We start from the raw sequence: 23,470 nt of genomic DNA, 5'->3' as shown, positions 1-23,470 counted from the left end.
GGTCTGGAAGTACAGACACATTAAACACTCCTGAGGTGACCCTAAATGCAGGCACAGGTGAGAGCCAGGGCTAAGTCTATGAACTTAGCTAAGTTAGCAAAGTCTATGAATCTAAGTCTAAGATAGCAAAACAAGACATCAGGCAACAGCCTTAACATGCATGCACACTCAAACAGCAGTCAATCATAAGCTGAACACAGCTGGTTATTTTTGTTTTGCCAGAAAGAGGAAGGAAGAGCTTATCTGATTTTTACATTTTAAAAGATTTGAGCTTAACAAAGATAAACTTTGAAAAATATCAGGCATTTTCTTTTAAAGAGTTATTTGGACTGAAAATAAACTTACTTTCCTCTCTTACAGGTCTCCCCAGATTTCTGCATATTCACTGAGGAGTAGATTTTTTAACAAGCATATCTTTTCATTATGCTTTCCTCTTAAGGAATCACTGAGCTGGTTTTTCAGAACTGGAAACTGTCATCCCGTTGTCCAGGACAATATTCAAGTCAGCTAACAAGTTTGCAGAGCCTGTCAGTATCCAAGGCCACACCCTAGAGAGTACCTTGGGCGCTTCTTTTCTTAGAAGCAGCTTTATTAAGATGCAATTTAGACACAAAACACAATCAGTTAAGTGTAAAATTCAGTGAGTTTTGATACATGTATGTACCCAGACACGTGACAAATGAACAGCTCCCACCACAACCAACACACTGGACAATGGTTGTTAGCCGAAAGTCTCCTTGTGCCCCTGTGCAAATTCCCTCACCTGCCAGGATGTGTGTGTACGTCACTTCAGTCGTGTCTGACTCTCTGCGACCCCATGGAGCCCACCAGGCTCCTCTGTCCATGGGATTCTCCAGGCAAGAATACTGGAGTGGGTTACTATGCCCTCCTCCAGGGGATCTTCCTGACCCAAGGGTTGAACCCACGTCTCTTAAGTTTCCTGCACTGGCAGGGGAGTTCTTCATCACCAACGCCACTTGGGAAGCCCAAACCCTCATCTTCTGGATTTCATTTAGAAAGAATCATAAAGCCTGAATCTTCTGTGCCTTGATTCTTTCTTTTTCATAAAGCTTGAGATCCATTTAGACTGCTGCGTGTGCTAGTTGCTCAGCTGTGTTCAACTCTCTGAAACCAATGAGCCATTGCCACTAGACTCCTCTGTCCGTGGTATTTTCCAGGCAGTACTGGAGTAGGTAGCCATTCTCTTCACCCAGGTATCTTCCTGACCCAGGGATCGAACCCACGTCGCTTAAGTCTCCTGCATTGGTAGGTGGGTTCTTTACCATCAGAGCCAGGAAGAACCAGTAGCTTAATCCTTTCCACTGCTGAACAGTATTCCATTGAATGGATGGATGACCCACAGTTAGCTTATCCATTCACCAGCTGAAAGACACTTGGGTTGTTTCCAGTCTTGGCTATGATGAAAAAGCAGCTATGAACATTTGAGTTTAAGTACTTGTGTGACTATACACCTTCGTTCCTCATAAATAAACGTGTAGGAAGGGACTGCCAGATCAGCTGGTAGGTGTATATCTAACTTCATAAGACGCTGCCAACAGTTTTCTAAAGTGGCTGAAATGTTGCATACTTACCAGCAATGTACACTGTACCACCTCCTGTTTCACCACATTTCTCCAACACTTGGCATCACGTTTTTAACTGCAGCCATTCCAGACGGTGTGTTCTGGTGTAGTTTGGTTCACTGTAACTTTAATTTGCATTTCCCTAATAACTAATGTTGAACATCTTCTCATGTACAATTCATGTATATTTTCTGATGAAATATTTTCAAACTGTTTTTTCTACAAGTTGTCTCCTGAGATATTTTGTAAATATTCTTCTCAGTCTATATGGCTGGCCTTGTCATATAACATCATTCTTAATAGCAGAGTTAAAAAATAAAAATTTAATTGAATAAAATTCAATTTATTGACTTTTTTCTTTTAAGCTTCATGGTTTTTAATGTGCTCTCTACAAAAAAATTTTCCTAACCCCAGAACACACAGATTTTCTTCTCTGTTTTCCTCTAAAAGTTTTATAGTTTTATGTTCCAGCCTAAATAAATTCCGAATTAATTTTTGTGTATGGTGAGGTAATAAGGGTTGAAGTTCATGTTTTGCAGATACACATCCAGTTGTTAAAAGCAATATATCTTTTCCCCATTGAATTATCTTGCACTTTCATCAAAAATACGTGTGGATCTTTTTCTGGATTCTATTTTCTATTCCACTATTTTTTATTTCTATACCAATACCACACTGTCCTGATTACTGTAGCTTTACACTAGAACTCTGAAATCAGGTAGTTTAAATCCTTCAACATTAGTCTTCTTTTTCAAAACTGTTTTTCTACAAGAATGACTGCTAGAATTTTTACTGGGGTTGCATTCACTTTATACATTAATTTGGCAAAACAGTCTCTTCACAATAATGGTTAAAGAACCTTTATTTCAATTTAAGGCTTTTATTTATCTTCAGTTTTATAGTTTTCATCATACAGGTCTTGCATATATTTTACCAAATTTATCCCTCAGTATTTCATATTTTTTATGTTATTACAGAAGGTATTATTTTGTAAATTTCTGTTTGTTGCTAGTATATAAAAATGCAACTAATTTTGCAAATCGACTTTGTAGTCTGCCATCTTGCTAAGTTCACTTTTTAGTTCTATGAGCTTTTTTGTAGATTCCTTCCTTAGGATTTTCTACATAAAAGATAATATCTTCTGTGAATAAATATTATTTGATATTGTTTCATGTATCTGTTGCTGGTTTTTTTTTCTCTGTGCCTTGTTTTGATAGTTTCTACTGTCATATTGTCAAGGTTGCTGACCTTTTCTTCTAAGTGTCACTTCAGATATAGTATATTTCATCTCCAGAAATTCTACATGGGTTTCTCTTTCTTTTTTAAAAAAAAATATATATATTCTACTTTTCTCTCATGTTGTTTTCTTTTCCTTCTTGGATATATGTGGTATTTATAAACTATACCCATGTCTGGTAATTCTAACATCTTGTCACTTCTAGGTCTTCCCTGTTGGCTGGCTTTCCTTTTACGTATGAGTTCTATTTCCTGTCTTTTTACATGTCTTGTAATTCTTGACTGGATGCTGGTCACTATGAATCTTACTGTCTGGTGCACTGGTTTGTTAAGTCCTTTCAACAGCGCTGGGTTTTGTCCTGGAGCTCAGTTAAGTTACTTGAAATCAGTTTGGATCTTTTCAAAGTTTGCATTTAAACTTTTGTTAGGGCAGTAGGGCAACCTAGACAGTCTAGTGCTAATTTGACCCCACAAATCAGGGGACACAATTTTGAGGCCTCTTCTCAATGCCTTGTGTATTACAAGGTCTTTCTACTCTTGCTGGTTTGGGAGCATGAACTGTTCCCAGGCCCGTTATTTCCAAGACTTCTTCTGCCTATTCCTTTCTGATTGCTCTTTCTCCGATCTTAGGTAGTTTCTTCACATACATGTACAGATCGGTACTCTGTCAAAGGATTCGAGGAGACTCCCCTGCAGCTATCTCCGAACTCTGTCCTTTGTCTTTGTGTAGTTACCTATACTCCGTGGCCTCCCCAAACTCTGATCTCTCTCTTCTCTCCTCAGTGAGACGTCCAGGCTTATTGGGGTTCCACCTCCTTGCATCGTGGCCTGGAAACTACTGCTAGATAGCAAAGTTAGGACAATCAAAGGCTCACACCATGTTTGAGTTCCTTCTTTCTGGGATCACAGTCCACCAATATTTGTTATCCAATGCCTGAAAACTATTATCTTTTATATTTTTTCCTGGATTCATTCTCAATTGTTTTTAGGAGGAAGGGTAAATCTGATTACTGTTGCTCCATCTCAGCCAGAAGTGGAAATCCACTACTTGTTAATCCAAGCTCCCAGGTGATTCTAATGTGCAGTCAGTTTTGAAACCCACTACGCTAGTGACTTTAATTTCCTTACCAGAAAATTTCTTAGACAGCACACGTTTTTCCTGAGCTGACCAGTCGTGATGACACCTGGAAGCCTCTGTCCCCAAATTGCCATATGATGGTTAACTGATACATTCAGAGAACTTTTTATCCAAAGAAATGCCAAACAACTACTTTACAAGAAACTGAGAAACCATTATTCTCTGGAATAAGGTTTCATATGGACATACTTCTGATATAAGAAACCACAAAAGAATGCTTTAAAGCATGGGAGCAGGAATAAAACAATTTGAAAAAAATCAGTCTCTTCCTTAGTCATTCCAGAAAAACCCTATCTTTTAAAAATTTTTGCCTTACAGAAACCATTCATAAAAAGCACGTTCAACAGGAAAAATTATATAATCATCAACCAAAAAATCAGTCACAGAAATTTTACTAGTGTGACCTTCAATACACTGAACCTTGTAAATGAAATTAATTAAAATACACAGGCTCCTATATGTACATAGAGGTTTCTTCCCATCGTTCCAGACATTCCTCTGAAACTTACCCTTTTCCAGGTAAGACCTTGGGGCCCACGGTGGGTCCTCTTCAGCATAAGGATCACTATACTCAACCACGGCTGCCTCTTCCTCTTCGTAATCTTCTGGAGGAGGCGGCGGTGGCGGGGATTCATCAAAGACTGGCTCTTCCACAGGTGGCGGTGGAGGTGGTGCATCTGAAACTAAGAATGTATCAAGCTGGTACCAAAACTACACATTGTGCAAAGCTCACTGTTTCCTATCCAAGCGCCTATGTTCATGGAATATAAACCTAGACCTGAAAATAATAATCTTTAAAAAAAAAAATGAGTAGGCAAGAGAAGTGTCCCCACAACTACACTGTGTCAAATCTCCAAGTTGGACTTCCTCCTCCCTTTGGGTCAGTGCTGATGGATGGTGAACAAAGAATAGCCAAAATGATGATGATCATTAACTAAGCTTCTGGACTCTGTTTCTGCTAATACATAATCCATTCTTTCAAAGAAAGATCAGTACAATACAGTTTGGCTTTACATTATATCCGAGGAGGCGTGGTTACCAGAAATATTAGTAATTTAGATATTTTAACCATATTCCCTTTATAACAAATTATAATGAGTCCAGTGAACAAATTTTAATAATCTGCCACATTCCTCTCAATGAATTTCCTTAAAATATATATATATATTTTTTACCAAATTAGTGGGGTGGAAATCACAAATGTCTCTGGGTAACTTCATCTGAGAAGATATTTGTGTCTGTTTCATTTTATTTTTATATGTACAGAATTTCAAGTAATTCAGACTAACTTATGACCCAGTGATTTAAAATATTTGAGTTGTGTTCTTAGAGAAATTTGCTTCCATAGTTCAGGTATCAGAATGCAGTAATGTCTAAAAGATCATCTCCAAACTCTGGGAACCCAAGCCTTTCAAAATGCTGAGTACATATTTGAGCTTAGCTTAACAAAATAACCCGAATGAAGCTGCATTTATTCATCAGCGGTTCAATTTTAATGAACAGTATTAATGCTTATTTATGAAATAACAGTACTATTTCCATGAAATTCTCTGAGCAATCGTCTTTATTTTCTCTCTTTTATCTAAGCTGAGGGATCGAATTAAATGGATTTTAAGTCAAATGGATTTTAAAATATGAAGATCAGCCATACCCACATCATACTCTGTTGTGTTCCAGTATTCTTCCAATCTGCAGTGCCACTCTGAACTCATGACCTGTCTACATTATGAATCTCAAAACTTTCTTTACTCAGTAAAAATACTCATTTTAGTTCTAATGGGATTTTTAGTAAATAAAAAATATAGATACATGATTTTTGCATATACTTTATGGACAAATTACATGCAGTTATGGTAAGAATCAATAATATATCCTAGTTGCATTTATAAGGTAAGGTGATTAAACAAATGCACAGAAACAAGGATCCAAAGAACTTTGCCTTTCAAAACAATCACCTTGAGAAATTATACCAGAAAATTACTCAAAGATGCTGCCACTGCTCCTTTTTTCTTAAAACTGCCTCAGAGTCAGTGTAATAAAACTAACATAAGCTACTATCTTTTAGTTAAAATATTCCAATTACTCAGCACTTCATAATACATTATTCATTTAATCTTTATTTTAATCTTTACCTTGGGAGATGGTGTTTTTAATCTTCATTTTATAGATGTGGAATCTGGCTTTCCAAGATTAAGTAAGTACTCCTACAGTAAGTGGAAGAGCAGGAATTTGAACTCCAATGCCTCTTATCTTAAAAGCTACACTATGATGAGATGAGATCAATTCAATAACTTTAAAGTCATGTTTCATTATTCATTCAGAAACATCAACTGTAAGCCTACTATGGCCAGCTATTATGCTCAGCACTGAGAATGCAGCAGTGAGCAAAAGTCATGGAGACATGGACAACCAATCTTCCATTTACAGTTAAGTGCAGGCAGTGCTTCAGGTCATCATGGGAAACAGCAATAGACCACATCTCTTACGTGGGTCAGGAAAGGCTTCCTGGAACCTGAAGGATGAGGAAAAGTTAATGGCCCAAGGTGGGGGTAGATATTTCATGTCAGATGTAACAGAAACAAAGGTAAGAAAGTAGGAACCCTTCAAAAGAGCTGATCCAAGTTCAACAGAAAAAGGCCTGAGGAAGCCGAAGAGGACTAAGCAGAAAGGGCCTTTATAACAGTCTGACCTCTCTCCAAAGAGCAATGGGAGCCAGAGACAGGTTTAAGAACAAGATTATAGCTATACTACTTAGCCCAGTATAACTGGTTCCAAATAATTCCAGGCTTCTTCCAAACATCAAACTTAATATAAATATCTGCTACCAGAGAGTATCTTCAAAATAATGTACTTGAAAGCTATAAAGGTAATTCCAAAAGATAGGTACATATCTTTCCAAGGTGAATGTTTTGAAGAAGACAACATTCATTTGAATGTCTAAGTCCTGCTCTGTCTATAAAATCAGTCAGGGCTCACCTTATATACAGAGTTTCTTGTTTGTATACAATTTGTAGGTGAGAAAATGTATACAACTATGGAAAGAAATGAGAAAAGATCATCCTAAAAGGTATTCACGCTGTGGGAAGTATTGGAGGTGCTCATGGGTACCATCCAATAAACAGAAGTAAAACAGACTATTTTCAGAAATTAGCAAACAGAGATGCAAAGGTACCCGAAAGAGAACTGAGCCCTCAGGCCAGTATGACTGGATTATAACCAGTTAAAATACAAGAAAGAAATGTATCGATAAAAAGGGGGCATTTATTTCGCTGTGGAAGCACACACACAAAAAAGCAACTAAAAGTGTCTGCTACGTGTCAGATGCTTTTCTAAACGCCGGTGAAGAAAACAAGCAAAAATCCCTGCTCTCACAGAGCTTCCATTCTAGCACTGGCGATGCTCGTTTCCAAAGCAGCAGGAGTCTTAAGGAACAGAATGCCAGTATTTCTGCCCCACTGGTGAGGCCATCCCTGTTATGAGATGTAGGCACTGGGCTACATCAGCCTGATGACATTATCTCTTTTATGAGTGTGATTCCCCTAGTTCAGATTTCACACCCATCGTGCAACCTTTTGATTGTGCCATGCCTCCTATATAGACTGCTCACAAGAAGAGAACTCATCTATCATACAGACTATGTTCACTGGTCCCTGTAACAACAATTCCTCACTAAACGCTGATACAGGTCTCCTGCTTTGTAGATATCAGTCTCCTGAGCTTCCATTTTAATGCTTCCCTAGAAGAAAACTCAACCTATCAATAAAATTAGTTATCTGTTCCTGCATCGCTCAGCACCGGACCACAGGCCAACTTAAATACACTGCCAATCTATGCGGCATCTTAGGAGACAGACTGACAATTTGGTTCTCTGGGACCCGCCATGGAATGGTTCATCTTTACACCTGGAATCACAGGACTGGAGAAAGATTCTCAGGCCAGCCACAAAACCCTAAAACTCCAGTGACAGACCAAGCGTCTGAGCAATCCAGAGAGAAAAAGGTGGGCTGCCTGGTAACTAAGAGCATCTCCTCAATTAGATGTGATTTCTCTTTTTACACGTGCCTTATTTTACGTTTGTCTTATCTTCACTAGCAGACTTTAAGCTGTTTGAAAGTAGAGAATTTCATCTTCGTTATTTTATCATCCACACTAGTGGCTCATACAGTGAGTGACTTGTTCATAATAATCAAATATCTGACATACTGGTGAATGAAGGACTATTCAGCCAATCATATATAAATGACATTTTACACCTATAATCTGATCTACAGCATAAAGAAGACATAAACTTACTATTTTCTTGGACTCTGGCCACAAATCCCATTAAAGGTAACTGAGGAGTTACCTGTAGGATGGAGGGAGGAGGAGGAGCAAGAGATACTGCAAAAACAAAAAAGGTGTGGAGGATAAGGGGTAAGGGCAAGTCACATTAAAAGGAAAGGATAACACAATAAAACAAACATACACGGGGGAACCACTTGATCAGCATTTTACAAGCAGTCTTAAGGCGCTCTTTTGAGGGATAAGTCATTAACACAAAACAAAGCGTTAGGGAAGTTTTAAAAGCTTACAACAGGAAGCATTTATATATACCCATCTATTCTAAGATACAGTGGCAAATTGTCTTTTCATACAATAGCATGTCTTTTCAAAAAAAGAATTTCTTCAGGTTACCATGAGTAGTTTGGTTTTCCAAATTTTACCTTGGAAGTTACGAGTTTAAATGTGCATCAATACAAGGGAAAAAAGACCATTACATGCCAGCCTCCTAATTTCATACTTTTCATTACTTCATTAAACAGGAAAAATTAATTGGTAATTAAACAAATATTTACTTACTTCCCAAAGGGGCAAGCACTCTGCTAAGAGACCAATATCAAAGCCATTCTCTGTGAGTCAGGGTTGTATCTTTACAGTTTCTCATAGTCCCAATTCATACCACCTATTTCAGGGACATTTTCACCGTGACCCTACAGAAAAATGCTCGCCTCATTCAAATCATTCCTTTCCCCACAAAGTTGTCTTTCCCTCTTAAACACCTGGTAAGCATCTAGCACTCGTGAGTCTTCAACAAACATTTAATATAGGTAAACACACACATAAGCCAGGTACATGTCAAACAACTTCCGAAGATTAACTCTACAATTATGGTTTCCTTCAGATTGGGTAAACAGTATGATGTGCATTTTCTTATAAAGAGAGAACACCTTTATGAGCTTCAAATCACAGGTAAGACTAACAAAACTAAAACGATAAATAAGACACTGTGCTCAAAAAAATCACATTCTAGTTGGGAATGGAAGGTAAAATAACAGCCCCGACCCAACAATACTTGCAGCAATTCCCTGCGGGTGGTGGTGGAGGTCGAATAGCGGTGGTGATGTGGTGTTACGGTGGGCGGGAAGCGGGCCAGGTTTGGGAGGGATGAGAGCTACAGAGAAATAACCTCTGAGCAGGCACCGGAAGAAAGGGAGCTCAGCAAGCAGACAAGGCTGAGAAAGGCAAGCTGAGAGCCAAGTGAGGGGCAAAGGCTCTGAGGTATAAAGCAGCATGACCAGTTTACAAACCGTACGTATTTCCATATGGCTGGCATAAGATGCCTGAGAAAGTACAAAACTAGAAAGACGAACAGGTGGATATGGAACAGGGAGGAATCTTAAATGGTAGGTGCAAGAGTGCTTAGTGGAAACAGCTTGGGACTTCACAGTCACCTAGCGGGTCTTCTCTGGCAGTCCAGGGGTGAAGGCTGAGCTTCTGCTGCAGAGTACAGGTTATCAGGTTATCGGGGAACTAAATCCCACAACCTGGGTGGCGCTAGTGGGAAAGACCCTGCCTGCCAATGCAGTAGAGATCCAGGTTCCATCCCTGGGTTGGGAAGATCCCCTGGAAAAGGAAATGGCAACCCACTCTAGTAAGTATTCTCGCCTGGAAAATACCATGGACAGAGGAGCCTGGTGGGCTACAGCACATGGGGTCACGAAGAGCCAGACATGACTGAGCAATTTAGCATGCACAACACACAAGATCCCACATGCCTCAAGGTGCAGCCAAAAAAATAAAGTCCCCTAACATCAGAAACCTGATTTGTTATTTCCTTGCTATTGGAGCAGCAAGTTAACTTTTTCAAATTTAAACCATAAATGTGAAATGAAAGATATAATGCAACCTACTTTACAGTGTAACTACAAAGATTAAAAAGAAAAAACGTGTATATAGGAAGTCTAACTCAGGGCCTGGCACACAAAAATCAAGGTAATAGAAGCAGAAAGAAAAAGAACTTAGCGTGGACAAAAAGAGTATTTGGTAACTAAGGATTTAGGTACCACATGAAGGAAACAGCTGAAGATATTCTTAGATTTTTTTTCCTTCCTAACTATGAAGGTAGAGGTGCCATTAACCACATTAATGTTGGTGAGTAGTACAGGGAATGAAATAGGCTGGAATGGCACCCCACTCCAGTACTCTTGCCTGGAAAATCCCATGGACGGAGGAGCCTGGTAGGCTGCAGTCCATGGGATCACTGAGGATTGGACATGACTGAGCGACTTCACTTTCACTTTTCACTTTCATGCATTGGAGAAGGAAATGGCAACCCACTCCAGTGTTCTTGCCTGGAGAATCCCAGGGACGGGGGAGCCTGGTGGGCTTCTGTCTCTGGGGTTGCACAGAGTCGGACACGACTGAAGTGACTCAGCAGCAACAGGGAATGAAAAGTCAGGAAGAAATAATGGTATGATAAATAAGATGTATGAAAGTAACTTAAGCATAAACATAGGAGGCAAATGGAACGTCTGGGTTGAATTTGTAGAAACCATCAAGAGGTGCAAAGGTGGTAGCAGTTAGGAGAGGGAACAGCTGTGCCGTGGGCAACTGCAGGGGACACTGTACACACACTGTCCGGACAAGAGCTGCCCATGTGACTCTGAAGACGACCCCAGATTCAAGGGACAGAGTCACATAACCCTAGAAATCGGCAACTTTCTTTAAAAGATACCTTTTGGATATGTTTTTTATACTTCTTGGCAGCAAACCCTTAAGTTGGGTGTCTGTCTCCCACTCTGAGAGGCCTAGAACAATTGCTGGTATGTTCACAATACTGTGTCCAAACGGGGTAGGAAGACAATGAGCGGAGAGGTAGCAGAGACAAAGCAGGTAGAACTGAGAAACAGCAGCAGAGGATGACTGCACTAGGAAAAGCGCATATGTTCATTTCAAGTGAGATGAAATTCTCCTCTGGTCTGTTAGCACCAATGCCACCCCACCTGTAACGGAAAAGTAGGAAATTTCCCACTTCAGCCTTTACCATTAAAAAAAAAAGAAAAAAGAAAACAACCTAGTATTGAGCTAAAAAAGAATGATTAGACACCTTAGAACAGACTTTTTGTATGCAGATTTTTTTTTTTAATGAATTTTTTCTTTTCTTTTCTAGTTCTGAAAGTGAAAACCTGAAACTACAGTGGTCTTTTTAGGGACATCCACCAACAGCAGCCCAGGTAAAAACTGATCCCAGATCTTCCTTAAATGGAATTACTTTACAACAAAACAACTTAGGTTTTTTCAAAGCCAGTCTAAGACATGTTAAAAAAATTCAGTTTCAAATGGAGCTTACAAATGTTGCCCCAAATTCTATTTTTGCCTGAGGCAAACTTTTTTACATGATGATCCAAATTAACTTAGTTACCATAGCATTTTCTTTCTGGTCAGCAAGATTTCATGAGAAAACCTGTAAACCAGAAGATTCTACTTTAGACTAGATTTATCTTCCTTAAAGTTGAATTGAAAATGAACTATTTTAGGTGAATTTAAGCAGGATTTTGATGTGAACAACTGTTTGCAATATTCAGTTCTATGCCAAGTAGCTCATGAATAGGCAAGAGCAGAAAGCAACTATCAATTTGTTTCCATTCTCTCTGGTTGATTCCTCACACAACAACCCTTTCCCTATAATCATCAAAAGATCTCCACACTTAGATTCTGTAATATTATGTTCACATCACACAACAATGAAGTTAATGTGAAGAGAAAGGCTCAAGAAGACACTGGAGTTTATAGAGAGATCTTAAGTAGAACAGCTATAAAAACTATAGCTTATGTGCACTCAGCAACATGTAGATATAAAAGGTAAGGCAAACCAAACTTAGAGGATGAGCCTGTGCTGATGAAATATACAAATTCCTAAGCATGATCTTCCTGATAGTCACAAAATCATGGAACATCTTTGAGGCTTAGTGTGTTAAAAGGTAAAAAGAATTTTGAAGAAAAATTAGACTATTACATTGTTTTGTGTGTGTGTTTTACAGCTAAGTTAAGAAAATTAGACAAAATAACCACTCTAAATACTGAGACCATTAAAGATATCATCTTTAGAGGCCATCCATTTGATCATCTTAGGGGCCATCCATTTGATAGTCCATTCAAGTTTAGTTGCTAATATTTTACATTCCAGTTACAGAGATAATGTTATCATTTTAAAAGGGAAATGTTTTCTAAATATGGATAGGAGTATTACTTAGGAGTATTTAAAAGTGAACCTAACTAATCATACTCAGTAAGAGCTTTTTTGATGGAAAAGAATATGATTGCAAATAATTATCACTCCTGTAGTCTCAGAAGAGTTAAATGCATTCTATCATTTTTGTTATTCCTTTTCAAATGAGAAAACAATGATATTATGCTAAGAAAAAGCAGCAAATTAATCCATGTAATTTAAAAACACAGCTTGTATTTTTAATGATGAAAAGGGTCTATTTGGTTTACTGATTCGTCTGATAATATACTTACATTTTTCAGTTTTTTCCTTGCTTTTTTGTTCTCCCTAGAGCAAGCATTCACTAACAGACACTAAAGACTGCAGAAAATGAGGATTCAAAAATAGCTTCTGGATGCGGCTCTTTATTTATACTTTGCTAATCCCTCCTCCCATATCTGTATTTTTCTGGAGATTTATAGTAATGCTATAAGTTAATTATCATTTAGAGAATATGTGTTAAGGCTTTTCTTTTACAATATCACCAACCCAACATTGGTTTCTCAAATGTTTCTTTTTAATTATTTATAATAATATTCAGGGAAGCCTGACATCTTCCCTGTATAAAACACCATACTCATTCAGAAATTCCTTTCTCACATAATTATACACAGTCACGTTGCTTGGAGCCAACATTCCACTTTATGGATTAGATTTTTTTAGTCTTTGTTATAATATGAATGGTAAAATGTAAGATCTCTTTTCCCAGTCCTTAGTACTTAAAACACATTACTGATTTCCCATTGTTAAGGACTGACTGTATCTCCCCAACATTCATATGAAATCCTAACCTCCAACGTGATGGTATAAGGATGTGGGACTCTTGGGAGGTGTTCCACACAATGGGATCTACTCAGTCACAAAAAGGAACAAAATTTTGGCATTTGCAGCAACATGGATGGACTTAGAGGGCATTGTACTAAAGCGAAGTAAGTCAGAGAAAGACAAATACTGTATGATATCACTTGCATGTGGAATCTAAAAATACAACAAATTAGTGGATATCGCAGAAAAGAAGCAGATTCATAGATACAGAGGACAAACTAGTGGCTATCAGGAGCGGGTACAATCTGGGGAGTGGGGGGTATAAACACTGGGTGAAAGATAGGCCCAAAAATTATATTTAAAAAATTTGTTAAAAGGCATTGCCAAAACAAACAAAAACAAAACCCCCAGAGAGCTCGCTCTCTTTTTCTGCCATGTAAGGATACGATAGGTTTCCTAGGGTGGCTCGGGAGTAAAGAATCTGCCTCCCAGTGCAGGAGACATGGGTCAGGCCCCCTGGAGAAGGAAATGGTAACCTACTCCAGCACTGCCTGGAAAATGCCATGGACAGAGGAGCCTGGCAGCCTATAGGCCATGGGGCTGCAGAAGAATCACCTGTGACTCTGCAACTAAACACCAACAAGGATACACGACGGCAGCCTCCAACCTGAAGAGGGGTCTCACCGGACCCAGCCACGCTGGCACACTGATCTCTGGCTTTCGGCCTCAGAACTGTAAGCAATAAATCTCTACAGTTTATAAGCTATCCAGCCTATGGTACTTTGTTATAGCAGCCCAAACTAAGGCACTTACCAAAGTAGGTTAACGTACACAGATGTACAAGTACAAATATACACATATATTCTTCTTTACCACCAAAGTGCTTCATATTTATATTGAAGGCAAAAACTGGTAAAACTTGTGATTAACCCTAGTTGTTTCAATGCCTCGCTTGATGATGACAAGATGAATGATAAACTAATACTCTTCTTTCTTTGGCTGGATTAGATTAAGAAACAATAAGAACCACATAGGATTCAGTTATGTCCTGATTAAAGTTTTCCTTTCATTAACTTGTTTCTGAAATAATCCCATTAGAAAACAATTACTGTGCTTCGAGAACTTGGTACTGCATATCAGGGGTTCCATGTTTTCATTCCTGTGTTACAATGCCATTTCAAACTCAAACCAAATATAGTAGCAGTGCTGTTAGACTTAACGTTGCACAGAAAACCTCACTGAATTTACATTCACAGGAATCCTTGCCTGTCAGCTCACTTCCTCAGAGGCACAAAGCCATGTCAAGCCTCCAGCTGCAAAAAATATGCTCATAAAACACAAACCTGGGATCATTTTGTTAAAGCAGGTAATTAGCTACTTGAGAAAACACAACAAATTTTCTCATTCTAAATATAAAAAACAAGGACCATTTTAAGACAAGTGGGAATAATATGAGACTTACATAATCATCTAAAGCAGATAAAATGAAAGTGCATCTCACAGCCTCAGAATACTGGCTTACAAAGCATTAAGTCTTGCAAAAAGGGTTTCAAAGAACATAATTTAATTAAAAACTTTTTTAGTTTAGAAAAAAGCACTAATTATTCAACTAACAAAGTTGTAGTCATCCCCTTTAAACAAATACCAAATCCCTGGAGAAGAAAGGCAGAATTTATCAAGAGAAGTGCATAAAAACTAACTAAATTGCCTCACACATTATGCTGAAGGCTCAAAAATCTCAATTCACTATATTTCCCATGAGTGTGAAAAATACTTTCATTAACACTCATTCCTCAGAGTCAGTTATTTTTCTACTTTAACATATACTTTCAAAATATATGCAAAATCAGATTTACAAAGAAGTATTAAAATACATATTTAAAATACATTTAAACACATACTTAAATAAGCTTCAAATAAATTCCACCAAGAGGGTTCTGATGGGACCAGTATATTGGTATGTACATTTACATAGCATGAAATACCCCTATATATACTTTCTGAATATCATGTATACTTGGTCCCAAGCTGTAATAATGAAGCATCTCCCAGTTCCATTATGGAATCAGCCCATTCTGGATTGACACCATTCTTTTAAAACGCTATGTAAGGGTAAAGAAGGGCATAAACACCATAAGCAATAACTGTCTAGACTTCCAAAAGGGTCAGGGAGACAGCTTATCTTTAGCAGAACTATGAAACAGGCGTATGAAAAATTTAAATGATTTAAAAATGAAATATGCATTTAGGTACAAAATAGCATCTGTACAAATATGGGTTTGGAACACGATTTAAAAGTAGAACGTAAGAAAAGACAGGCGTATCAGCCAAAACGGAGTTCAAAATGAGTTAAAAAGAATGGCACACCCCAAATCATTAAGTCTGATCAAAGACAGCAGTGAGAGACACACACCTGTGTAACTGAGGCACTCTGCCATACATCTGAAACCAATCCGACACTGTATATCAACTACACTTCAAGAAAACAAAATTTTAAAAGACAAAATAACCCAAAGAATTTTAAATTAATTAAATTTTAATTATAGGTTTTAATTTGGTCAAACATTATAAAAAGAGCAACTACTCTTATTTAAGACTCATTAAAAATACACATGCATATTTCTCAAAATAATCTAGTAAAATTTCTTTTAAAAACATGTCTATTTAAGTGTCACTAGCTCAGTTGTGTCTCTTTGTGACCCTATGGTCTGTAAACTGCCAGGCTCCTCTGTGCACTGATTAGACTATAAATGTGGAATTTAATTTACAAAAGGGACCCAAAACAATGAGAGGATCTGAATAACAAGGGATTCATTCCACATTCAACAAGTAGTTAGCAAGCACTATTCCCAGGATGAAACAGATGAAAAACTGTTTACAGCTTTTTACATTATGAAGGGGGCACCCTCCTTCCCACCCCCTACCCTTGGGAGGGTAAGAGAAAGATTTTTTTTAATCTTAAGGTAGGTAGGATAGTACAATGGAAATAACAGGGAACTTAAGAGTCAGATGACCTAAATTCAAATCCTAACTTGACTACTATCTTAGTCTGTTTCCTCACCTGTAAAATACAGATGAAAATGATCACATGATTATAAGAATCAAATGAGGTTAAAAAAACAAAAAAAGTATTCTGTAAGCTCCACTTATGTAAAAGGAGGATCAAATTTGTTCTGCAAGATTCCAAAGGATATAACAAGGTTTCACCAAAACACAGATTTTAGCTCCATACAATTCAGGGCTTATCCAAAATGGAATAACACTAGAGGTGATCACACATGGGCTTACTGGCCTCTTGGCAAAAATCCAGAAAAACACACCAAGTTCACATAGCATGTCCACAGCAGTCATAGAGAATAATATTTGCTCTTACCCTCTCTGGGGAAGAAGCAAAACAAATGACTGTTAAGTATTAAATATGTGCTATTTTAGTTCCTCTGTACACGTGACGCAACTGCAAGATGACTGTTATATCTGGATCAATCTGTTCAAGTCACAGTTGTTCCATCAGAGGTTTGGTAGCAGAACTGAAGAAGACAGTGTAACTGCCCACCACAAAGCAGTTTCAATAATATTTTCCTTTTCTTTTGCTACTTATAAACTCTGCTCATGTATGCTCAAATTTCATTAATTGCTATTCATATAGCAAGGATATCTGACTAAATAAGAAGGAAACACTGTTCACCACAGTATTAATTTAAAAAACAAATAATCACTAGCACATTCAAAAACATTCTATTCAGATAAGTTAAGTTCTACAACTCTATATGGAAACCATATGTTGATTTTTCAAAAGAACTGGAAGGTACAATATCGGCAACCTGTATTCATTCTTCCACTCATGCAACAAATAGTATTATTCACCTACTATACACTAGTCATTTGCAATTAAAGGTTTTTTTCTCAGTAACTGAAGAATTTTAAATTAGATACATTCCACAGACTGCAAAAGAAAGTCTAACCTGGGTTCTGGCTATAAAAAGGTCCTCCGTTCATCTGACTCTGAAGGCTTGTTTGTGAAGTGATGGAAGGAGGGCGTCTATAGGGCAAGGAGCCCCCTATTGTTGGGGGTGTATGGCGAGCGGCAGGTCTATTCATGCTGTAGAACTGAACAGGATGACCTGGAAAAGAGACAGAACATACACTTGTCATTAAAATTATCTCAGACAATAAAACACTTTGGGCACAATGCCTGTATCTCACCAAGATTATTAAACAATAAAAATATTTAGTTAATTTCACTGCCATCTGACAAATATTAATGCAAAGTGACAGTTACTGCTCAGCTGACAGTATATCAAAGTGCAAAAAACAGCAAACTAGGTAAATAAAATTATAGCTAAGTTTGGAAAAGCTATATCTAAATACATTACTAATCAATATTGTGAGTTTATTAAATTAGTAATTTGACAGGGTTTTACAATCATCACAATTAAAATTTATGGCTCACTTCCTCCACAAACACCAGCAATTAAACACCGAAAACCAAGCTCAAAAAAGTAAGAATAACATTTAGGAAAGCAAAAGAAAAAATGTTTGACACACAGTCTTATTCCAAAATAACAATAATAGTAAATTTAAAATAGCAAACCAATTTATTTAAAGGAAATCATAAAATATTTCAGCAAAAAGTCAAGTGACATAATTCTGAAGTCAAGAATTCTGAATCTCAATCAAAAATATCCTTCTCTAAAGTTATTTTGTCTTAAAATTAGAGTTTAGAAAACTTAGTTATGAAAAAAAGCTAAGATACAAAAATTGTATCAAATATATCTAATTTTAGTATCATCCTGGAACTTGTTCATATTTATCAGCAATTTCACTACATTTTGCTCAGAGTACTTCACCAACTAATGCAAACAGAAGACACTCTTTTCTAATCCATCCAACCGTCTAACGCAATCAAGTTCTTAAATTTTATCTTGATTCCACTCCAACTTAAAATCATTAGTTAAGGGCCTACTGTATAGACAGATCAAGCACTGGAGCACCCATGAGAGAGCAGGTCAAGAGAAGAGAAGAAGGGAGAGGAGGAGAGAGAAGAATGAGGGAAAGAGGAGGAGGCCAGAGAAAGGTGAGGGAATGAAAGATGGAAGGATGGGGAAAAGGAAAGAAGACATGAGGGAGGGAGGCAGGGGAAGAGGTGGTAGAGAAAAATCCGACAATTCACCTTTTCCATGACTGTCAAATGGTTTTACATGCCTAAAACTGATCTACAGGAGCTATAAAATTGATCAAACTTGGATTCATATGGATACTCATATAAAGAATGTTATAAAAGCACTCAAGACCTGCTACAGCATTTACTCTTCATATATATGACAGTATCAAAACCTAAAACTCAATTCTGTTGTATAAAAATCTTGAGTAGTCAAGCTTAAACATAATCCACTGTCAAGTTTACATAGCCATGGTAAAATTGTAAAAGCATGTAAACTAATAAACTACTATAAGAAGGTATATTCTGTCATTTGAATCACCAGATACACAACACTGACATTTTAGGAATCAATCTGTAATATCTTAAAGCTAGAATCACTGAGTTAAAAACTCTAAAAACACCATTATGAATTTTATATAGTTAGATCCAGCCTAAAATTTCCCATGTTATAAGCCTTCAGTGATCCAAAGACATTACATAATAGAGATTCTATTCAAACCATTAACAAGGGTATTTATTCTGCTTTGAGTTGAAAAACAAAACTATAGTTTACCACAGCCCTAACTATAAAAACCTAAAACTAAAAACTTCTAGAAGAAAATAAGACAAAGCTCTTTTTGACCTTATGTAAAGAGTTTGTAAACACAACATCAAAAAGCACAATACACAAAAGGAAAAAACAGCAACGACTGGGCTTAATCCAAATAAAGAACTTCTGCTCTTTAAAAGACACCATTAAGAGAATGAAAAGGTAAGTCACAAAATGGAAGAAAATATTTGCGAATCACAAAATTAATCAGACATATTCAGAATATATAAGAATTTAATGAGAAAACAAACAAACCAATTACAAAGGTGTGGGGGGGAAGCAAAAACATTTGAACAGGCATTTTGCCAAAAAAGATAAACAGATGGCAAATGGGCACATGAAAAGATGTTCTACATCATCATTCACTGGGGAAATGTCCATCAAAACCACACGACAAACTATTAAACACCTATCAGGATGGCTGAATTTAAAAAAAGAAAAAAAAATATATATATATATACGTAAAGACAATTACACAGCCAGCCAGGCTCTTCTGTCCATGGAGTTCTCCAGGCAAGAATACTGGAGTAAGTAGCCATTCCCTTCTCAGGGGATCTTCCTGACCCAGGGACTGAACTCAGGGCTCCTGCACTACAGGCAGATTCTTTACTGTCTGAGCCACCAGGGAGGCCCTTACGGCAGTACCCTGTACTAACATGTATGCAGAGTGACTGGAAGTCTTACGCACTGCTGGTGGACGTGCAAAACTATACAGTCACTTTGGAAAACAGCTATCCAGTTTTTATAAAGTTAAGCATTCATTTACCATACAACCCAGTAATCCTACTCCCTAAGTTATTTACCCAAATGAAATGAAAGCCTGTGCTCACACAAAAGTCTGTGTGCGAATATATTTGGCAGTTTTATTCATAATCACCCAAAACTGTAAATAACCCAAATGTCCCTCAATTTGGATTGAGGAAAAGGGTAAACAAACTGGTAAATCCATTCAACAGAACACTACTCAGTAATAAAAAAAGGAATGAAATAACAAAACATGTAATAATGGATAAATCTCAAATGCACTGTGCCAAAAAGCCAGATTCAAAAGAGTACATTACGTATGCTTCCATTTGTGATATTACTACAAAGGCAAAACTTTAGAGGGGAAAAAAAAAAACAGATACAGAGCTTGCCAGGGGCAAAGAGTGAAATGAGTAAAATGGAAGGACCGAGTACAAAGGGGGCGTGGAGGAATCTGGGGACGTCAGGGCTGGTGTGCACCTTCACTGCAGCCATGCTTGTATCACTGTATGCAGCTGTCAAAACTCTAAGAAGTCACTAGAAAGGGTGAATTTCACTGTATATAAATCAGACCTTAATAAAGAGAAAAAAGTATCTGGAGATTCAAAAACAGTACATTACAGAGACTATATAAATTGTTATTAAGGCATTAATTATGCTTTTTGTTTTAAAAAAAAAACTTATTGTTCACTCATACAACAGATATTGACTCAGTGCTGACTAGGAACCAGCACCTGTTATTAAATTATAATGCTGACTCTAGGTGGAGATGAATTTGTACTTTGTAGGCCTAAAGCGGATTTCAAGATGTATTCCTTACTCCACTGATGTACGAGCGTAACAGGACTTTTACATTTAACTAGCTGTAGTGGCCTAACAGAGCTGTATGTAGAGCAAAAGGACAGGTCAGGTTTAAATACCCCCAGTACAGAATGCTTTTCTTAAAAAGTGTTGGTACAGAAACTAAGCCATAATACACCATCCAAAATGCGTGAATTAAAATGAATTTTTTAAAATGTCTTCTAAAACATTAAACACCTAGATACAGTAGCAGCACACACATACATTCTATGAAGTACTTTACTAACTGGGCTTCCCAAGTGCTTCAGTGGTAAAGAATCCACCTGCCAATGCAGGAGGATGTGGGTTCAATCCCTGCTTCAGGAAGACCCCCTTGGAGAAGGAAATGGCAGCCCACTCCAGTATTCTTGAATGGGAAACCCCATGGACAGAGGAGCCTGGCAGGCTACAGTCCACGCAAGAGAGTCAGACACAATCCACACAAGAGAGTCAGACACAACTGAACTACTAAGCACAAGCACATCAGAAAAATGAGAAACTTTACTCTGATTTCCTCAGGAAATTCTACTCTTCGGTCACGGGCCATTTTCTAGTTAGTACATTATTCTGCAGATTTTTTTTTTATACAAAACACAGACAAAAAACATGAAGCCAGAGTTCCAAGTAAGACGAGCCAGAGCCAGACGACTGAATCGGCCTGCGAGGAATAAGCCAATACTCACCTGTAGGGGGAGTGGAAGAAACAACAGGGGGAGTTGGAGAAGTGAAGCCATCAGCAAGGGTCTGGGCACCCCCAGCGGCAGCATCTGGGGCAGTGGAAGAAGGGACAGTTGCAGGAACAAGAGGGGTGGGGGCAGATGCAGAAGTAGCAGGAAGGGGTGGAGTACCAGCAGAGCCAGCGGGGGCTGAGGGGAGAGAGGGGTGAGAGGCAGCATTAGTGAGGCAGTTCCATCAGGCAGGACTAGAACAGGCACCGGAGAACTCAGTGTTAGATACTCAGTGCTGATCAACGCCAAAGAATAGAAGAGAGTGTTAAAAAAAAAAGAATGAAGCTTATGTTAAAGGATTATGAGGTTTACAGCAAGTAATTCAAGATGCTAAGGATAACGTCCAGACTTTTAAAAGCATTCCTTTTTACCTGATAGCCAACACACTGGAAGAAAAGCCCCCTTTATGTTGTTGCTTTTAACATAACATTCTGTAAATAGTATACAAAGCTAAACATAACACAGTAGAAAACAATAGTATTCCCTTCTGAATCATTCAAACCAGAAAATAAAGATTCCAGACATAAATATCTTATCAGGTAAAAAGAATTGAGAGAAATACAAACCTCTTTTTCATGATTTTTTTAAAAGATGTTATCTCTTTGTTATTATAAGTAAATTAAATATGTAATTTTCCATCCTTATGTCTTGTGTGTCAGGTTTTTAAAACTAAGTTTCATGTCCTCAGATGAAACAAGTACATTTTTCTGTGCATTTCAGCAACTCAAGTTCCAAGAGTGCACTAGATTGAACTGTTGAAATTATATCTGCCCAATCCTGTTACCGATACGATTCCTTACACCGAGACTGCACTGTGTCCAAAGGCGTGCACTGTTATAACACCAGCTGGAGTTAAACATGTCACTCGTTCCAAGGTGCAACCTCTAAGTGCCAACCAAGACACAGCACCAAAGACATAACTCCAAATCACAGAGAAGTATCTGAACATAAACTGACAAATAATTTGGTTAAAAATAGCAGAATGCAGAAAGATTTCTCAACATTTACAGAGTCTTCAAGAGAAAAAAAATCCTGATTATGAAGAAAGCTCAGTGTAATTAAATTAGAAACTGAAAGGACAAACTCAGAAAGGACAGATGAAGATGAAGCACAATTCATGTTTTACCTGGAAAAACACTGGGAGGAGAGGGAGTAGGAACAGCGATGGGAACCCCCACACTCCCACTTCCACTGTTCTCCCGACTGCTGCTCCGACTACTTGGGTGGCTTCCTCCACTACTCCCGCTGCTGCTACAGAAATAAGAGCCACCAAAACATGAGCATCTATGCACAGGAAGACATCACCAGCATTTTCCAAAATGTTCTGAAATGAATATAGCTACTAGATGGTAAATCAAAAGCCCTCCATTTCAGAGATGAATTTCTTTATAAAGCAAGGGAAAAAACTTGAGTTCAAGAAACTTGTTTTGGCCACCTTTTAATAAACGTATATTAAAGAAATTGAGAAAAACAAAACTTCTCCATAAATATAAGGGACAAATGATGGGGCTCAACACATGAAAATAATATTACTTTCTTTTATTCCAGTTTAATGGCTGTCTGAAGAAATAGCTTTTATAACAATTTTCCTAAACAAATTATTTGTCCAATTTTACTTGTAATGATATCATGACATATTATGCCATATTAATGTTTTATTGCATATGGTTTTTCATCTGTAAAGTACCACCAAAAAACAACGTGAAATTCCCCGTATCTGGTCAGTGATTTTCTTTTTCAGGTCAACTATAACTATCAGTCTTGCAGAAGAGTTTGCACTTTGAGATGTCTGTCCTTTTTCAACTTCCTGGCTGCTCAAAGTTGCATCAGAACATGAGGAGAGAGAGGTGGAATCAGATGATGTTTGGGGGAGTAGTGTGAGGAAAAGAACTTAGTGCTTGGAAAATGAGAGAGATTTAGCTGAAGTTATCTGAACAAATAATGGTGCTATGACCATCCCATTTTGCACTGAGGTAGAGAAAATACCTGTAAGTTCGATTTCTTTGATTCACAGAAGCTGTCCTCACAGGGCTCTGCTGCGAGGGAGCCATATTACGGGTTGGGCTAGGTACGTAATCATTTGGTACCACTGGAGGACGCACTGGCTCCAGTGTGCGATAGGGGGAGTGCCGCCTACAAAAAGAAGAGCGTATGTATCG

General features: G+C 37.8%; 1 protein-coding gene across 5 annotated transcripts in view; it reads right to left on the bottom strand.

Moving 5' to 3' along the window:
• The window catches only part of ABI2 (abl-interactor 2), a 101,254-nt gene that overhangs the window by 7,865 nt on the left and 69,919 nt on the right, over positions 1 to 23,470 (bottom strand). For 2 of the 5 annotated variants that reach the window (XM_010861014.1, XM_010861013.1), the window contains exons 5-9: positions 23,298 to 23,444; positions 22,438 to 22,562; positions 17,212 to 17,370; positions 8,251 to 8,337; positions 4,467 to 4,640 (exon numbers count right to left, since the gene is read on the bottom strand). In XM_010861014.1, the coding sequence (XP_010859316.1) occupies positions 4,467 to 4,640; positions 8,251 to 8,337; positions 17,212 to 17,370; positions 22,438 to 22,562; positions 23,298 to 23,444 (692 nt within the window). Of the gene's footprint in view, positions 1 to 4,466; positions 4,641 to 8,250; positions 8,338 to 17,211; positions 17,371 to 21,266; positions 21,450 to 22,437; positions 22,563 to 23,297; positions 23,445 to 23,470 lie in introns of all 5 variants that reach the window. The other 3 variants (XM_010861017.1, XM_010861015.1, XM_010861016.1) reach the window with 3 other exon arrangements.

Source organism: Bison bison, unplaced genomic scaffold (genome assembly GCF_000754665.1).
Source record: "Bison bison bison isolate TAMUID 2011002044 unplaced genomic scaffold, Bison_UMD1.0 scf7180017864471, whole genome shotgun sequence".
NCBI lineage: Eukaryota > Metazoa > Chordata > Mammalia > Artiodactyla > Bovidae > Bison > Bison bison.
Note: the sequence above shows the minus strand (reverse complement) of the source record. Positions and strands in the feature narration are given on the sequence as shown.